This window comes from Schistocerca piceifrons, chromosome 3, assembly GCF_021461385.2.
Source record: "Schistocerca piceifrons isolate TAMUIC-IGC-003096 chromosome 3, iqSchPice1.1, whole genome shotgun sequence".
Classification (NCBI taxonomy): domain Eukaryota; kingdom Metazoa; phylum Arthropoda; class Insecta; order Orthoptera; family Acrididae; genus Schistocerca; species Schistocerca piceifrons.
Genome location: NC_060140.1, coordinates 192,140,332 through 192,157,550, shown reverse-complemented (window position 1 = coordinate 192,157,550; position 17,219 = coordinate 192,140,332). Strand labels below are relative to the sequence as shown.

At 43.1% G+C, this 17,219-nt stretch overlaps 1 protein-coding gene across 1 annotated transcript in view; it reads right to left on the bottom strand.

Annotated features, from left to right (window-relative positions):
* Window positions 1-11,982, bottom strand: part of LOC124788508 (macrophage colony-stimulating factor 1 receptor-like) — a 335,265-nt gene extending 323,283 nt beyond the window's left edge. Inside the window, exons 1-2 of the mRNA XM_047255777.1 lie at window positions 11,897-11,982; window positions 3,406-3,655 (exon numbers count right to left, since the gene is read on the bottom strand). Coding sequence (XP_047111733.1) covers window positions 3,406-3,655; window positions 11,897-11,982 — 336 coding nt within the window. The remainder of the gene's footprint in view (window positions 1-3,405; window positions 3,656-11,896) is intronic.
* Window positions 11,983-17,219: the final 5,237 nt, after the last annotated feature.

The window sequence follows — 17,219 nt, the reverse complement described above, 5'->3', positions numbered from 1 at the left end:
GTATCTTAAATGTTTTCCTTCTTTTCAACAATAAACTGCATCTAAATACCTCATTTCCCATTTTCGTCGGTTGCCTGTTGAACATATTACCCAGAAAACCATTGCTAATGCGAAACCATACGGAATTCTGGAGGGGATTACAGGTACTCATCCTAGGTGATCCGCTCCTATCCACCAATGAACCAGTATCACTGACATTGTCATCACACTCCCAGCATTTTTCTTTCCTGTCTGCTTCTGTTGCTTTTCTTTTATCTTCGATCCATTATTTTATTTCTTCACTATTATTTCCAGGTTTTCAACACACTATTTGGCGTCTCAGGATTTAATCTTTCGGTAATGTTGTCAACCATTTCTCATACTATATGATTAAAACTTTCTGGTAGATTAAAACTGTGGTCAGGACCGAGACTCGAACTCGGGACCTTTGCTTTTCGCGGGTAGATGCTCTACCAAAGAAACTCCCGTCTTTTGGCTGTCAGTCGTTAGTCTTATATCTCCACCACAACTGCGAAGATAACAAGGACTTCTTAAAGAATTTATAAAAATTCAAAACAATCAACAACTTCATTTTGATTCGTCCTCTGATTGCATAAATATTAAAGGACTCCATTCTAGAAAACCATTTGCTGACCATTCTAGAAAACCATTTGCTGAAGCTCTGAGCCTAAGAAATTACAACCTTGATATTAAGCAACATCAAAAGAAAGCCTGGGAAAATAGTGTAACTGCAGATCTCGACAAATTCCGATTCATCCCTGAAAAACCGACTGACTTTGACCACCCAAAAAGCAGTCCTGGGTAACTCTAAACCGAATTAGAGCCAACCATGGCAAATTTGCTTTCTCATTTTGCAGGCTGCCTCTCCTAAGAGACATCAGGTACATTTTCTCTGGTGGTTCAACAGATATTTGGCATTTAGTGTTTGCATTGTGTAGCCGGAGTCAGCCCAGACAAGTAGTGCTTATCGTGTCTTTCACGCGACACCCATTGTCGACGGATGGAATCGGTTTGTTTCACGTTACGAACAAAATTATTTTTAAACCGGAACTTTACTTGCTCATTCTATATAGCGGCCCCAGATTAGTGAGATATTTGTTTTCTCTATACGTATTAACAGGCACAGTAAAACTCGAAGAATAACCAGAACACTGCCCTAACCCGTGCTAGCTGCAGCGCTACTGAGAAGGGAAACTCCCCATCGCACCCACCTCAGATTTAGTGGTAAGAGCGCCCAGCGGACAGCCCGTCCAAACGTGAAAACAGGACAACGCTGTACTGAACTGTGAAAAAAGAAGCATAACAGCAACAGTGAACGGTCCAAGCTCAAGAAATGCATTATAGAGCAGCCGGAAAGGGTAGCGGCGATATAATTAAACCTTCTAAGTACGACCGTGAAGCAAAAAGGCAGACACTCCAGCATATAGTGCAGACATGTTCACTAACAGGCTACACCGGGCAATTTGAAGCCTTCTTGAATACAACTCATAGTTCATTTAACTGTATTTCTGACGTAGATGTTTCCATATGGCTGTTATTCTTAATTTATGTTCAATGGTGTGATTTGTAATAACGCCATACGATGAATAACTACCATGAGTGAAAGGAATAAGGCTGTTTCCCAATAAGAATCACAGCGCACACCGTCGACATTCGCACTGTTGTGCAAGTATTTTCATTGCATCTGGGCGTAAGAAATAAAACCAAATGCAATCACTGTGTAATGAGCAACCAGAGCCAGAGGCCCCTTGTGCCAAAATACTCACAAGGGAAATTCTCCATCGCACCCCCCTCGGATTTAGTGGTAGATAGCCCAGTTCATATCCCGCCAAACGACAACACAGATCGAGCGTGCAAACAGGAAGAAAGTGTACTGAACTGTGAAAAAAGAAGCAAAATAGAAAGAGTGAACGATCCAAGTTCAAGATGTGCAACACCGAGCGAGTTCGGGTAGCCACAGCGTCGTGGTTATAAGGTCACGGTGTTGAACGGCAAAGGGGAGATCGATCTTCAAATATCCTTAGTGCCCCATATTTTTTCACTCAAAATTATGAGCTGTCCGTCCTGTCTTTTACGTGTCTGTCGCTGTATTCAGATTAGTATTTGTGTCGGGGTGTAACGTCCATTTCTAACAAGGAGGTGTAAGGAAGGGCCGTCCTATTCGTTCTACACAAGTACCACATGTTACGACTCTTGCGTTTCGATGTGGAAGTTTTGACTCTAGAACTCTTTGTTGTTCACATCCGTTTATTTGCTGTTTTCATTTCTCTGAAGAGGTCTATGCTGCATCTCGCCTGCTCTCACTACTCATAAAGTTTACTTACAACAGTAATATATTCTTACCACATGACCCATATTCTGTCTGTAAGCAATGTATAGTACTGCAGTTGACAAGACTACGGAAGGATAACGAACATGTCAATGAGCGGACGGAAAATTCATAATTTTGTGGAAAAAAAATGAGGGGAGAGGGAGATTTGAACACGGGTCTTCCACTTTGCAGTTCAAAACCGTGATCACACAACCACGACGCAGTGTTTCTTGCAATTCGCTCAATGTTGCACATCTCTGCCTTGGACCGTTCACTGTTCCTGTTTTGCTTCTTTATCCACAGTTCCTTTCACCCTTTCATGCTTGATCTGTGTTCAGGTTCTGACGGGCTATCCACTGTGCCATTTTACCACTATATCTCAGGCGATTTGCGATGGGGAGTTTCCCTTGTGTGGTGTCACCGCCAGACACCACACTTACTAGGTGGTAGCCTTTAAATCGGCCGCGGTCCGTTAGTATACGTCGGACCCGCGTGTCGCCACTGTCAGTGATTGCAGACCGAGCGCCGCCACACGGTAGGTCTAATTTAGAGAGACTCCCTAGCACTCGCCCCAGTGGTACAGCCGACTTTGCTAGCGGTGGTTCACTGACTACATACGCTCTCATTTGCTGAGACGACAGTTTAGCATAGCCTTCAGCTACGTCATTTGCTACGACCTAGCAAGGCGCCATATTCTTCAAGAATGTATTCTGAACTGATAATATTGTGAATCATGTACCGTCAAGAGCGACGTTCATCATTAATGGATTAAAGTTAAGTATCAAACTAATTTCGTCCGCTTTCTGAATTCTAATTCCTTGTCATGTTCCAGACGTCACGTCAGTATAGTTCTTTCCTCCTCAAGCCAGCCTGCGTAAGCTAAAACGCGTGCATTTCGGCCTCCACTCGTAACACGGTGTTGGCTCTTATGCCAACACAACACCTTGTCAGAGAATATGCTTGACCAACTTCAGAAATTTTGTCAGTGGAATTCGAATTCACACCGTAAATTTCGGTGACCTAACATCACAGCGTCGTGTCTGTGAAAATGAACTCCTGTCACTTGCTCACCGGAGCAGCAGCGAGGAACTGACCTGGCAGTCGAGCAAGCAGCGCGCAGCGCCGTCGAAGTTGCGCGATGCGCGCCGGGGCGCGCCCTCTGCGGAAGCAGCAAGCAGCAGCAGAGGCAGCAGCAGAGACAGCAGCGGGGCGGTGCGGTCCATTGCGCTCTGCGCGGCGATCTGTGGACAACTGGGGCCGCGGCAGCGGACGGGCAGACCGCCGGCCAGAGAACGCGGCCGCAGCGGACGCCCCACCGCGCCGCCAAGCCTGCTCCTCAGCCCGCTTTCGCAACCCACACGCATATACTCTCTCCTCTCTGTCTCCTCATACACGAACAGTTTGTCAAATTCTACTATGTTTGAGAAATATTTAACCGTGTCCAGTGCTATTTGACGCGTCTGTCAAACATACAGCGTGTTCGACGTGTTTGCCAGAAATTTTGATTGCCAGAAAACTGACAACAATGCGGACGTTGTTCGTGTTGCTGTTTCGTGGTATTCGTGTCGTGAAAAATAGTTTTATTACAATTTATCTCACTGTATCGTCGACCGGTTCTAAGCGCTTCAGTCTGGAACCGCGCTGCTGCTACGGTCACGGGTTTGAATCCTCCCTCGGGCATGAAGGTGTGTGATGTCCTCAGGTTAGATAGGTTTAAGTACGCTACTGGCCATTAAAATTGCTACATCAAGAAGAAATGCAGATGATAAACGGGTATTCATTGGACAAATATATTATACCAGAACTGACATGTGATTACATTTTCACGTAATTTCGGTGCGTAGATCCTGAGAAATCACTATCCGGAACAACCACCTCTGGCCGTAATAACGGCCTTGATACGCCTGGGCATTGAGTCAAACAGAGCTTGGATGGCGTACAGGTACAGCTGCCCATGCAGCTTCAACACGATACCACAGTTCATCAAGAGTAGTGACTGGCGTATTGTGACGAGCCAGTTGCTCGGCCACCATTCACCAGACGTTTTCAATTGGTGAGAGATCCGGAGAATGTGCTGGCCAGTGCAGCAGTCGAACATTCTCTGTATCCAGAAAGGCCCGTACACGACCTGCAACATGCGGTCGTGCATTATCCTGCTGAAATGTAGGATTTCGCAGGGATCGAATGAAGGGTAGAGCCACGGGTCGTAACACATCTGAAATGTAACGTCCACTGTTCAAAGTGCCGTCAATGCGAACAAGAGGTGACCGAGACGTGTAACCAATGGCACCCCATACCATCACGCCGGGTGATACCCCAGTATGGCGATGACGAATACACGCTTGCAATGTGCGTTCACCGCGATGTCGCCAAACACGGATGCGACCGTCATGATGCTGTAAACAGAACCTGGATTCATCCGAAAAAATTATGTTTTGCCATTCGTGCACCCACGTACGTCGTTGAGTACACCGTCGCACGCGCTCCTGTCTGTGATGCAGCGTCAAGGGTCACCGCAGTCGTGGTCTCCGAGCTGATAGTCCATGCTGCTGAAAACGTCGTCGAACTGTTAGTGCAGATGGTTGTTGTCTTGCAAAACGTCCCCAACTCTTGACTCAGGGATCGAGACGTGGCTGCACGATCCGTTACAGCCATGCGAATAAGATGCCTGTCATCTCGACTGCTAGTGATACGAGGCCGTTGGGATCCAGCACGGCGTTCCGTATTACCTTCCTGAACCCACCGATTCCATATTCTGCTAACAGTCATTAGATCCCGACCAACGCGAACAGCAATGTCGCGATACGATAAACCGCAATCGCGATAGGCTACAATCCGACCTTTATCAAAGTCGGAAACGTGATGGTACGCATTTCTGCTCCTTACACGAGGCATCACTGCAACGTGTCACCAGGCAACGCCGGTCAACTGCTGTTTGTGTATGAGAAATAGATTGGAAACTTTCCTCATGTCCGCATGTCATAGGTGTCGCCACCGGCGCCAACCTTGTGTGAGTGCCCTGAAAAGCTAATCATTTGCATATCACAGCATTTTCTTCCTGTCTTTTAAATTTCGCGTCTGTAGCACGTCATCTTCGTGGAGTAGCAATTTTAATGGCCAGTAGTGCAGTTCTCAGTCTAGGAGACTGATAACCTCAGATGTTAACTCCCATAGTGCTTAGAGCCATTCATCTTACTCTATGGTATTTCCATAACTATGGAAACTACGGTCGTGGATGAAAACATAGCACCACTGAAACTTACAAAATTAGTGGAGGTATCGCAGCTTTCTCACCCATATGTTACGCAGGATTAGGTTAACAATAAAAATCAGTATGCTACGCAACAACATAAAAATGAAAGCGCAATGAAATAAATAAAGTTGGTTATGCACTCACGCACGATGTAACCTATATATTCCCACGTTATGATATTTTACTGATCTGTGATTAAAAGACCAAAGAGAACATAATAAATTTCCGCATACTCGTATCTTCCTTTTCAGTTTGAAGTCTAAATAATTCTAAACGAGTTATCAAATGTTTCACTGTCCATTAGCAGAAAGTTGATTTATCAGGTTCTGAGAGTAACTTTTCCTGTAACAGGTTTTCCTGTTTATGTTTCTCTCTCAGTTTGAACCATCTCCTGGACCAGCGTCTCGTTTTCTTCTTCTTCTTCTTCTTTTCCTCGTTAAAAGAGAGTGCCAGAGTCAATGTTAGAAATGCTTTATCTACGTTTGTAACCATTCTCAGTAGTGTCAAAATGCAGCATACACAAACAACGTCTGCTTCAAAACTGAGGCTGCTTGAGAAATCTGTTGCTAGATAAGAGCGATTTTGGCAATCGAGTTCGATCCTGTGAGAGGCACTTTAGAGGGTTAGCCCACACACACATAATATAGACAGTTGTCGTTATCATACCGCGGTCGGTCGACTGATGGCGCATCCATTTGCAGGCGTCTTCTGGGGTACTCTACAATTTATTTTTACCTCACGTGCAGCATATTTAGAAAAATTTTTCTTCGATGGTTAAATCTTGTGTAGTTTTTGGTTGCACCGAAAGATACACGAAACGAAGTAATGTTTCGTTCCACAGGCAAACTTGTTTAATCCTGTAGTAGGCGCACTATGTTTCCTACCGTTAGCAATTGCTGCGGACTGTCAGTCCGCATGAAGATAAATATAGATTTATAAGTAAAAATCAACAAAGTAATTGAGTATACGCAATTTACTGTGTTTACATTTTAATTTGCCAAGTAAAAACCTTTTATAAAGGTATAAAGTCTGTCCAGTTCCACTGAAACTGTAAGTCCCTTACTGAATTACATCTGTTTCATATCGACGAACAGATATGGTATAATAATATCGCAAACAGGATGAAATTTACACACGGGTTACCACAGTAATTCAGGTAATGTTATTCAAACGTAGTCTTCCCTTTTTCTTAAAAAAAAAAAATTGCAAGCACCTTTCTCGAGATTAAGTCAGTGAATTTACAGGCTGATGTCAAGGAGTGATGTTACCAAACAAATGCGAACGATGTTATGTTTGAGTGTATTTCTGTGTGGCTAAATACTGCGAACTGAATGATATGGGTCATCATATATCTACCTTGTAAAAATACGTTGTACCTCAGATCTAAAATTCGGTGGTTGACGAAGACTTCGAGACAGCAAAATATTGATATGTAGCACGCTACAAGAGCTTTCTCTATGACGAACGTTTTCTGATATAGTATTGTGCTTATAATTTGCACACTATTTCACTCTTTGTGCTCGATTCAGCTAAAGTTGTTGAACACGAACGGTTTTTTATGCAACAAAGCGGTCATTATGGATACAAATAAATGTCATTTCTTATGAAAGCACAGTGAAACGTGTCGCACGTATTGTCGAGGAACCATCAGAAAATTAACTGCTCCCCACCAAACCAATATTTTGTCCTCATCTCCCATGTCAGCGGTAAGGCAAATGACTCGCAGCGCAACAAATCAGAAAATCATTGACGAACGGTAATTATATCGCCTGTAAAAAGAAAAAACTATCAATACACCTTCTTGTGCAAATCTTTTCTACGCTTTCACCTGACCAAATGTAAAAGTAATAACCAAAGCATTAATATTGGGACTTTTCGAGAAATTAGGTTAACAGTATTACTGCATGCGTACAACAGGTCTTTCCGTTAAAATTGATGCTTGCATTCAGAGCTATAAATAAGGATAAATGTAACTGTCAGCTCCACTTCACATAGTACGTAATGACAGAAACACGTCTTTTTGCCCTTAGTCACGTTGCGGTAGAGATAGGTCCGTGCCCGGTCCATAATATGTATCTTCGGTCTAAGGGGTATACATCTTCAGTAGTCAATAATATTATTCTTCTTGTCTTATTTTAAGTCAGTACTGCAATGCCCTCCTATGATTCAGACCACTTTTTCTATTTGTCAAACACATCTTTCGGCTTGAAAGTTAAAATTTAGGATCACCCGCTCACAATGCAGAAGTACTAATTTACGCGTTTCGAAGGTACTGTACATCCCTTAGTCATAAAAGATATCTTCAGATAACAATCTTCATTGCCTGAATGAACGTTTGCTAATGATTTTCATGCGATGAACATTATCATGTGAAGATATTTCTGATGAAGATATGTACCTTGGAAACGCGTTAAATTAAAGCTATTGCGTTGTGACTGATTGCAGCTACATTTTAGTTTTCAAGTTTACTACAGCCACGACCTCATACCCAATCACCCGTAAATTCGGACTTTGTTCGGTGCTAAGAAGCTTTCTTGTGATTTTAGTTTTCAAGTTTAGTAGAGCCACGACCTCATACCCAGTCACAGATAAATTCAGACTTTGTTCGGTGCTAAGCAGCTATCTTGTGTTGTGTTGTCGTTAGTTGAAGAATAGTCTGATGCAGCTCTCCACGCTTCTCCATCCTATGTAAGCCTCTTCATCACTACATAAATATTGTAACCTGCATGCATTGGAACTTGATTACTATAGTCAACTATTGATCTCTCCAAATAATTTTTACATCTCCCCTTTTCTCCCCTCCCGCCCCAATTCCTCCACCGCCCCCCCCCCTCCACCCACACACACACTTACCAAACTGACGATTCCTTGATGGCTCAGGGTTTGCCCCAGCAAACGACCCGTTCTTTTAATCAAGTTGTGCCATAAATTTCTTGTCTCCCCGATTCGATTCAGTATCTATTCACTGGCTATCAGAGCTATCCATCTAATCTTCAGCATACTTCTGCAACACTACATTTCAAAAGTCCTGTTCTTTTCTTGTGTATATTATTTATCTTCAATGTTTCAGCACATTCCAGACAAGTACTTTCTGTAAATGTTTCCTAACAACTGCATTTGCATTAAACTTAACATATTTCGCTTCTCCAGAGAAGGTTTTCTTGCAGTGGCCAGCCTGCATTCTATATCCTCTTTACTTCTACCATCTTCACTTATTTTGTTACCCAAAGAAAAAAACTCGTCTACTACTTTCAATGTCTCGTTTCTTAATCAAATTCCATCATCATCACGTTATGTCGTTCGACTATACTCCGTTACCCTTGTTTCACCTTCGTTGACATCAATTTTTTAACCTCTTTCAAACATGCTAACCATTCCCTTCAGCTTCTCTTCCTTCACCGTCTGCCACACAATAATAGTGTCATCGGTCAATTTTCAACTCTTTATATCTTCTTTAATATCTTTCTCTAGTTTCTTCTTACTTTTATTTTGTACTTTGTCAATCTGGAGATGGAGCAGCACAAGGGACAGGCTGCAAGATATCCCACTCACTTCTCAATTACTGTCACCCTTTCATGTCCTTCGACTCACACAGCTTCTTCCTTGTTTCTGTAAAAGATATACAAATTGTTTTTGTTGCTGGTTATTTATGGTTCAAATGGCTCTGAGCACTGTGGGACTTAACTTCTGAGGTCATCAGTCCCCTAGAACTTAGAACTACTTAAACCTAACTAACCTAAGGACATCACACACATCCATACCCGAGGCAGGATTCGAACCTACGACCGTAGCGGTCGCGTGGTTCCAGACTGTAGCGCCTAGAACCGCTCGGCCACTCCGGCCGGCGATATTTATGGCTTTTTCGACATCTACGCATGCAGGGTGATTCAGTTAGGCTGTTAACGTCAGATATCTCCGGATTTGTTCACCAAAAATAATTGTAAGACCTCAATAAACAACGTATAAATACTTTTCGTAGCCGTATTAATTGCAGAGATATCAGTACCAACTTTTTCAAATGGAACTATACTAGTTTCTTCTACTGGCATCGTAGTTCTAAAAGAGAGCGGTGTTTCAGTCTTCGAAGTCCGATTACTATCGTCGAAGTAATTACAGTATTTAGTTTTAGGATTAATGTGTTTTGAAAATGCAACAGATTGCTGTGTTATGCGAAAGAACTTGATTTCGTATCCAAGTAATGAAATACAAGGGTCAGTCAGATGAAAATGAGAGATGAAAAATGTAAGAAAAGTGTTTATTATTTCAAAAGTAATCACTGTAACATTTATCCCACTGTGGGACAATACGGACAATGCTTTCATAGAAAAATGTTTGCGATTGTGCACGGAACGATGACTGTAAACCAGGCGTGCATCTCTCCGTCCAAAGCAAACCGGCAGCCATGAATGCCTTTCTTCAGGGTTTTAAAAAAATATGGAAATCGCATGGGGAGAGATCGGGATTGTATGGAGGATGCTGAGGGCTTCCCAGCGAAACTTCTGCAGAGTCGACGAATCAACTTTGGCAACAGGAAGATTCTATTTCGACAACGCTACAGAAGTTTCGCTGGGGAGCCTTTACAGATCCTCCATACAGCCCCGATCCCTCTCCATGCGATTTCCTCATTATTAGAGCACTGAAGAAAGGTATTCGTGCAGTCATGGACTGTGCGGCTGGCCCCGGCGGAGGTTCGAGTCCTCCCTCGGGCATGGGTGTGTGTGTTTGTCCTTACTATAATATAGGTTAAGTAGTGTGTAAGCTTAGAGACTGAGACCTTAGCAGTTAAGTCCCAGAAGATTTCACACACACACACACACACACACACATACACAAAGATACTCGTGGCCGTCGATTCGCTTCGGACGAATAGGTTCACGCTTGGGTACAATCATGGTTCCGTACGCAGCGGCAAACATCTTTCCATGAAGGCACTGACTGTCTTGTCTCACAATGGGATAAATGTATTAACAGTTATGGCGATGCTTTTGAAATAATAAACAGTTTGATGATGATGAGGTCCCTTACTCCGAGGAGTGTAGGGGACGATGCGGGAGATCGGCAACGTCACACTAGGCAAGGTCCTATTGGAGGTGGTTTGCCATTGCTTCCTCCGACCGTAATGGAGATGAATGATGATGATGAGGACGACGTAACAAAACCCAGTCGACTCGAGGCAGGAAAAAAATCCTTGACCCCGCCGGGAATCGAACCCGGGACCCTGAACGCGGGAAGCGAGAGCGCTACCGCATGATCACGAGCTGCGCGTAACGAACCCTTCATGAGACAAACACTTTACTTTCTTTTTTTCCTTCTTTTTCGGTTCCATTTGACTTCCCCTTATATGCCATGTCGAATAATGAGGAAACAGAACATTGCACTGCCTCTATACCGGTGTGTCGATTCTGCGTTTTACAAATCCATTCCATTTTGGCATGCACCTTCCTTTTAAGACTTTAGCAGACTGTTGTCGTAGTTAGTTGCTGAATCATCGTGAGAGACTTCGTTCTTTGACTTATTCTTCGGTTGTCGGCTCAACGACATGTAGCCAAGTGTGACTAGTATCTGTTTTAACCTGCACTTTTCTCCCGTTCTTCTGCTTTTGTAAAAATATCGGATCACCCCATCAGCCTAACTCGATAGTTCCGTATAACAACAAGAACTTCTGCATAAGACAGCAACCGGCTTCCTGTTGCAAACAGATAACTTTTCCGAAAATAGTTATCGGGTTTCGAAGAGCGAAAAGCCGATCAGTTCGTCCGTTTTAGAACTACTGTACGATACTAGTAGCAGAAATTACTGCAGCTCAGTTTCAAAAGGTGAAATTGATATCAATATTTCTACGATTAATATATCATAGGAAAGAGACTATACGTCATTTAGTGAGGACCTTTTTATAATTAATTTGGGTGGAAACTGCATTACGAGATCTTAAAAGACTGAGGGATACCTGAGGTGAACAGCTTACGTGAATCACAACGTGTACACGCCAGTGTACAGCTCGTGGCATAGACTACTTCATATCAGTATAAACTACTTTGTCTGCTATTCCACTCGCACCAATGAACGAGGGAAAAATGGCAGTCTAAATGCCTTCGTACGCGCCCTGGTCCCTCTCGTCTTGTTGCCATGTTCCCTACGCCAAATATTCAGTGCTGGCAGCACAACTGCTGCACCGAACCTCTATTCTCTAAAGTTCTCCAGGTTTAACCCTGTTCGCCTTTCTCCCATTTCCATTTAAGTTCGAACAGCGTCTTGTTACACTTTTGTATAGACTATAGCAACTTGCTACGATCACAGCAGCGTCTGTTTCAATATTTTCAGTGTCCACTTACTTCACTTTATCAACAGATTTTAAAATATCTTGATACATCTGCCTTGCCCTGTGCTGCTTCAAACCATCCTCTGCTTCTCTTATCATATTGCTGTAGTAATCCCATTTTTCTTGTCTTAGGGTGCGTTTTGTTTGCTGTAGAATTTTTTAGCATCTTTCCTCAGGTGTCATATTGTTCCTTTCTTGAGTCCATGCTTTCCTCTCATTTCTTTTCTCCGGCACTTTTTCTTGGCACTTTATGTTAAACCAAATTTTGTTAGATCGTCTTCTTTCTTCTATAACTTTGTAAGTTACTGTTTTAATACTGTTCTTCAGCCGTTTCCATCTGCTTTCGATATCTTGCCGTTCCTACTGGTCAGTTTATTTTTTGATAGGTTACTTCCCATTTCTTTTGTAAATTTTTTTTATATTTTCCTTCACAAGATTCCCTACGTTCTATCTAATAATTTCCACATTGTTTCTATTTACTTTCCTTTTGAGTTTTATTTTCATTTTGAATATGATTAACATACATGCCACAAGCCCACCCCTAGAGGTTTTAACATCTTTAATACTACACAGATAAAAAAAGTTTTGCATCACCTCGGTCCCGCTAGTTCCGGAACCTGTACAGAAAATAGGAATATAGATCAACTAAACATCATTTCCGCCCATTTTATTGCTAATGAAAACCACACACTACATGTTGTACCACAATAGAGCGAGACCTGCAGACGTGGTGGTCCAGATTGTTGTACACACCGGTACCTCTAATACTCAGTAGCACGTCCTCTTGCACTGATGCATGCCTGTATTCGTCGTGGCTTACTATCCATAAGTTCATCAAGGCACTGTTGGTCCAGATTGTCCCACTCCTCAAAGTCGACTCGGGGTTAATCCCTAAGAGTGGTTGGTGGTTCAAATTCAAATGGCTCTGAGCACTATGGGACTTAACATCTGAGGTCATCAGTCCCCTAGAACTTAGAACTACTTAAACCTAAGTAACCTAAGGACATCACACACATCCATGCCCGAGGCAGGATTCGAGCCTGCGACCGTAGCGGTCACGCGGTTCCAGTGGTTGGTGGATCACGTCGTCTATAAACAGCCCTTTTTGAATCTATCCCAGGCATGTTCGATAGGGTTCACGTCTGGAGAACATGCTGGCCACTCTAGTCGAGCGATGTCGTTATCCCGAAGGAAGTCATTCACAAGATGTGCACGATGGGGCGCGAATTGTCATCCATGAACACGAATACCTCGCCAATATGCTGCCGATATGGTTGCACTATCGCTGAGATGAAGGCTTTCACGTATCGTACATCCGTTACGGCGCCTTCCATGACCACCAGCGGCGTACGTCGGCCCCACATAACGCCACCCTAAAACAGCATGGAACCTCCAAGTTGCTGCAGTCGCTGGACAGTGTGTTTAAGGCGTTCAGGCTGACCGGGTTGCCTCCAAACGCCCAAACACGTCTCTGATTATTGTCTGATTGAAAGCATATGCGACACTCATCGGTGAAGAGAACGTTATGCCAATCCTGAGCAGTACTTTCGGCATGTTGTTGGGCCCATCTATACCGCGCTGCATGGTGTCGTGGTTCCAAAGGTGGACCTCGGGAGTGAAGTTGCGCATCATGCGGCCTCTTGCACACAGTTTGAGTCGTAACACGACGTCCTGTGTGAACATGGTGGAGTTGCTGTCAGGGTGCTTCGGAGCCATAATCCGTAGGTAGCGGTCATCCACTGTAGTAGTAGCCCTTGGGTGGCCTGAGCGAAGCATGCAATAGACAGTTCCTGTCTCTGTACCTCCTCCATGTCCGAACAACATCGCTTTGGTTCACTCCGAGACGCCTGGACACTTCCCTTGTTCAGAGCCCTTCTTGGCACAAAGTAACAATGTGGACGCAATCGAACAGCGGTATTGACCTTCTGGGCATGGTTGAACTACAGACAACAAGGGCCGTGTACCTCCTTCCTGGTGCAGTGACTGGAACTGATCGGCTGTCGGAACCCCTCCGTCTAATAGGCACTGCTCACGCATGGTTGTTTACATCTTTGGGTGGGTTTATTGACATGTCTGAACAGTCAAAGGGACTGTGTCTGTGATACAATATCCACAGTCAACGTCTGTCTTCAGGAGTTCTGTGAACCGGGGTCATGCAAAACTTTTTTTGACATGTGTATTTTGGAATCTTTTTTGGATTGCTGCATGATCAATCTGATATACTACTTGTCCATCTGGTGGTATCCACGTCCCTAAATGAATGCGTTTGTGTTTAAATTTCGGGCTGCTTGGGGTGAGAGTTTATAAGTGAACCCCATTATCTGAACTTCTTTCGTGCAACCTAAAATTGCCACTGGTTGGTTTGTAAATTTATTTATTTCTTATTTTGGAATTAAAACCTCCGAACACTACATTTACACTATGCTCACTTATTGAGTTTTGCGTATAATGCAGTTGACTGTAGAATTCTTCTTTCATGTCGTCATCTTTACCTTCTGTTGGTATACGTGCATTTACGAATGTAATGTGTAACCACTATGTCTGAATTGTAGTGTATGGTATTTGATTATTAACAAGTTCGAATCACTTCATTGAGTCATCTTTTGATTTATGAATGTAGAATCCGGTTCCAAATTCATGACGTTGAGTGCAATCTCGACAATTTATTGACTCGTCTCCAGTTTTCAGTGACCCGTTTCCTTGCCATCTTACTTGTCAGAGAGCTACCAGTTGTACTCTCTATTTTCCTAATACGTTTACTAGTATTGGCACACTTCCAACGTGGTATAGACTTCCGACATTCTAAGCACCAAAAGATAAATCCTTGTAGCTTTTCCAACTTTTGTCCCAATAAATTCTGTGCTTTTTCCGAGGCCTGCGTTGAGTATCCTGATCGGTCAGTACTTTACGGAAGTGGGTTGGCAGCCCTCTGTAAAACAACCAACCTGGTCAGCCAGGAGTCTTGATTTAGAGATGCCCTACCCCTAGGAGAGCTGCTTCACAATGGCTTGCCTAGCCTCTGCTCGTGCTAGTTTTGGTTCTCCATGGGTATTTTGCCCAGGACCCTCAATATGTGGACAACAGTCCGCTATCCGCCACTTGAGGAGGCGCCCAAAGGGATACTAACAAACCCCAGACTATCGTGCCAATTTAATAACAACTCCAAATGCAGTGGCAATACTTTATAATTGGTCGCACTAGCGTCTTGTCTGTGGTTTCCTTATAGATGTCCTCTGCTTACTCAGAATCCTTCCAACATACCTACCTCTTCCACTTACCTTCCCTAATACGGATGTTACTTGTCTGTCTCACATAATATCTGTTCTTAATGAAAGCCCCAAATATTCAAACGACATGACGTGTCCAAGACGATCATCACTATTTCAATCGCATACATCGGTTTCTATCTTTCTATTAAGGGCATTTTCTTGCATTACTCCAAAGTTAAAGACTTCTGATAGCGGTAGTCTCATTGAGCTTGCTGCCGGATCCTAAAATCTACACGACTCGATATTTCGGCGATCCACCTGCCCGCCATCTTCAGGAGAAACGTTGTTCCTGAGTCCCGTTGAAAATAAGGAGAACGTTGGCCTATACTCGTGTAGGCGCCCATACAACTTTTCTACGTATGGGAGCCTATATAGGACGACGGTTTCCAGCTTTGGCATAAGTTTTCAGAAGGCAGCGTTTCCCCTGAAGATTGCGGACAGATGGATGGCCGAAATATCGAGTCATATTGATTTTACGGCCTGGCAACAAACCGGAGGAGTTTATCAAGAATTATTACACCGGAAAAGCCTACGCTGTAGTAGTGCTTGTAGTCTTTACAAGAAGTGGAACGTTGTCCACATCTTTTTTGGATTTTCTTAAATTCAGTAATACTCGGCTGTAAGCAGCTGCATCGTCAGCGAAGGATCCTACAGGGCTGCTAACCTTTCTGATAATTCGCTTGTGTGTATTCAGTACATCAGCAGTACTATTACGCTTTCTTGAGGCATGCCTGCATTTGTTCTGTGGAACATTTGCCGGCCACCATGCCGTACTGGCTACACCTTACACAAATACTTTCAAAAAAAGCCGCCTGTCAGTTAAAATTGTATTCATTTGTGACATATTTCCCTTGTTAAGGAAAGTTTTTCTTGCTATTGGGAATCTACGTATTCTCTTTATTTCTTCGATCGCCAGTTTCCTGCTCCAGTATCGAAACTTCTCTACTGCTTTCATAATCTCATTGTAATCTAATCCTCTCAGCGTCACCTGATATAGTTCCATTAGTCACCATTGCTCTTGTTTTATTGCTAAAGATGTTCATCTTACTACCTTATTTTTTGCACTCAATTCAACTGACGTTCCGAGTCTTTTGCTCTCTCTGAAAGAATTACAATATCTTGTGTAATGAATGAGACTCGAAGATATGCTCAGTCTAGACACAACCAGTGCGTCACGTCGTGAAACGTAAGCTGTTATCTGTAACGCTTCCGAGCCATTCTCGTACAGACTACATAATTCTTCTGAGAACTGAGCTGTCCTTTGGACTTTTCCGTTCAGTGACTAAATGCCCGGAAAATGATTCTCCTTAAAAACTTCACACTCTGCCAAGTCACTATCTCGACCAGTCTTTTTTCACATTTCAAGATAGGCATTTGCTCGAGAATACAAGAGTTCCCCAGTGTGTTTCTCTGTCCGTATGTAGAGCCTAATCTCAGTAAATATTCTAGAGATCAAATGGTTCAAATGGCTCTGAGCACTATGGGACTTAACATCTGAGGTCATCAGTCCCCTAGAACTTAGAACTACTTAAACCTAACTAACCTAAGGACATCACACACATCCATGCCCGAGGCAGGATTCGAACCTGCGACCGTAGCAGTAGCGCGGACTGCAGCGCCTAGAACCGCGTGGCCACCGTGGTCGGCTCTATAGATCTGATACGGTTTCCACTAATAGAGAGACTGATTTACGAGGAGCGTTTGTGTATATAATCTATAATAACGTTAATGGAGAGCGTGCAGTATTATTATGTTAACTTAATTTCGTTCACCATATTAGATGATTCAGGAAAGTCTGAAACTGTGTCATTCATGATTTAAATAATGAAACCTGCTAAAGTTACTTATTTTTATGCTTAGCACAAAGCGACGCAAGAGAGACAGAAAACCACACATGCAAAGATATTCATATAAACAAATGCATTTGAAAATCAGAATAAATTCTCTAAACGTGTTGTGCTAAGCATAAAAAAAATCAGTAACTGGTACAGGTTTTATTATTTAAATCATGATTATTGTTATCTGATCTATATTTAACTAGCTTTTAGAGTGACATCTCGTGAAAAT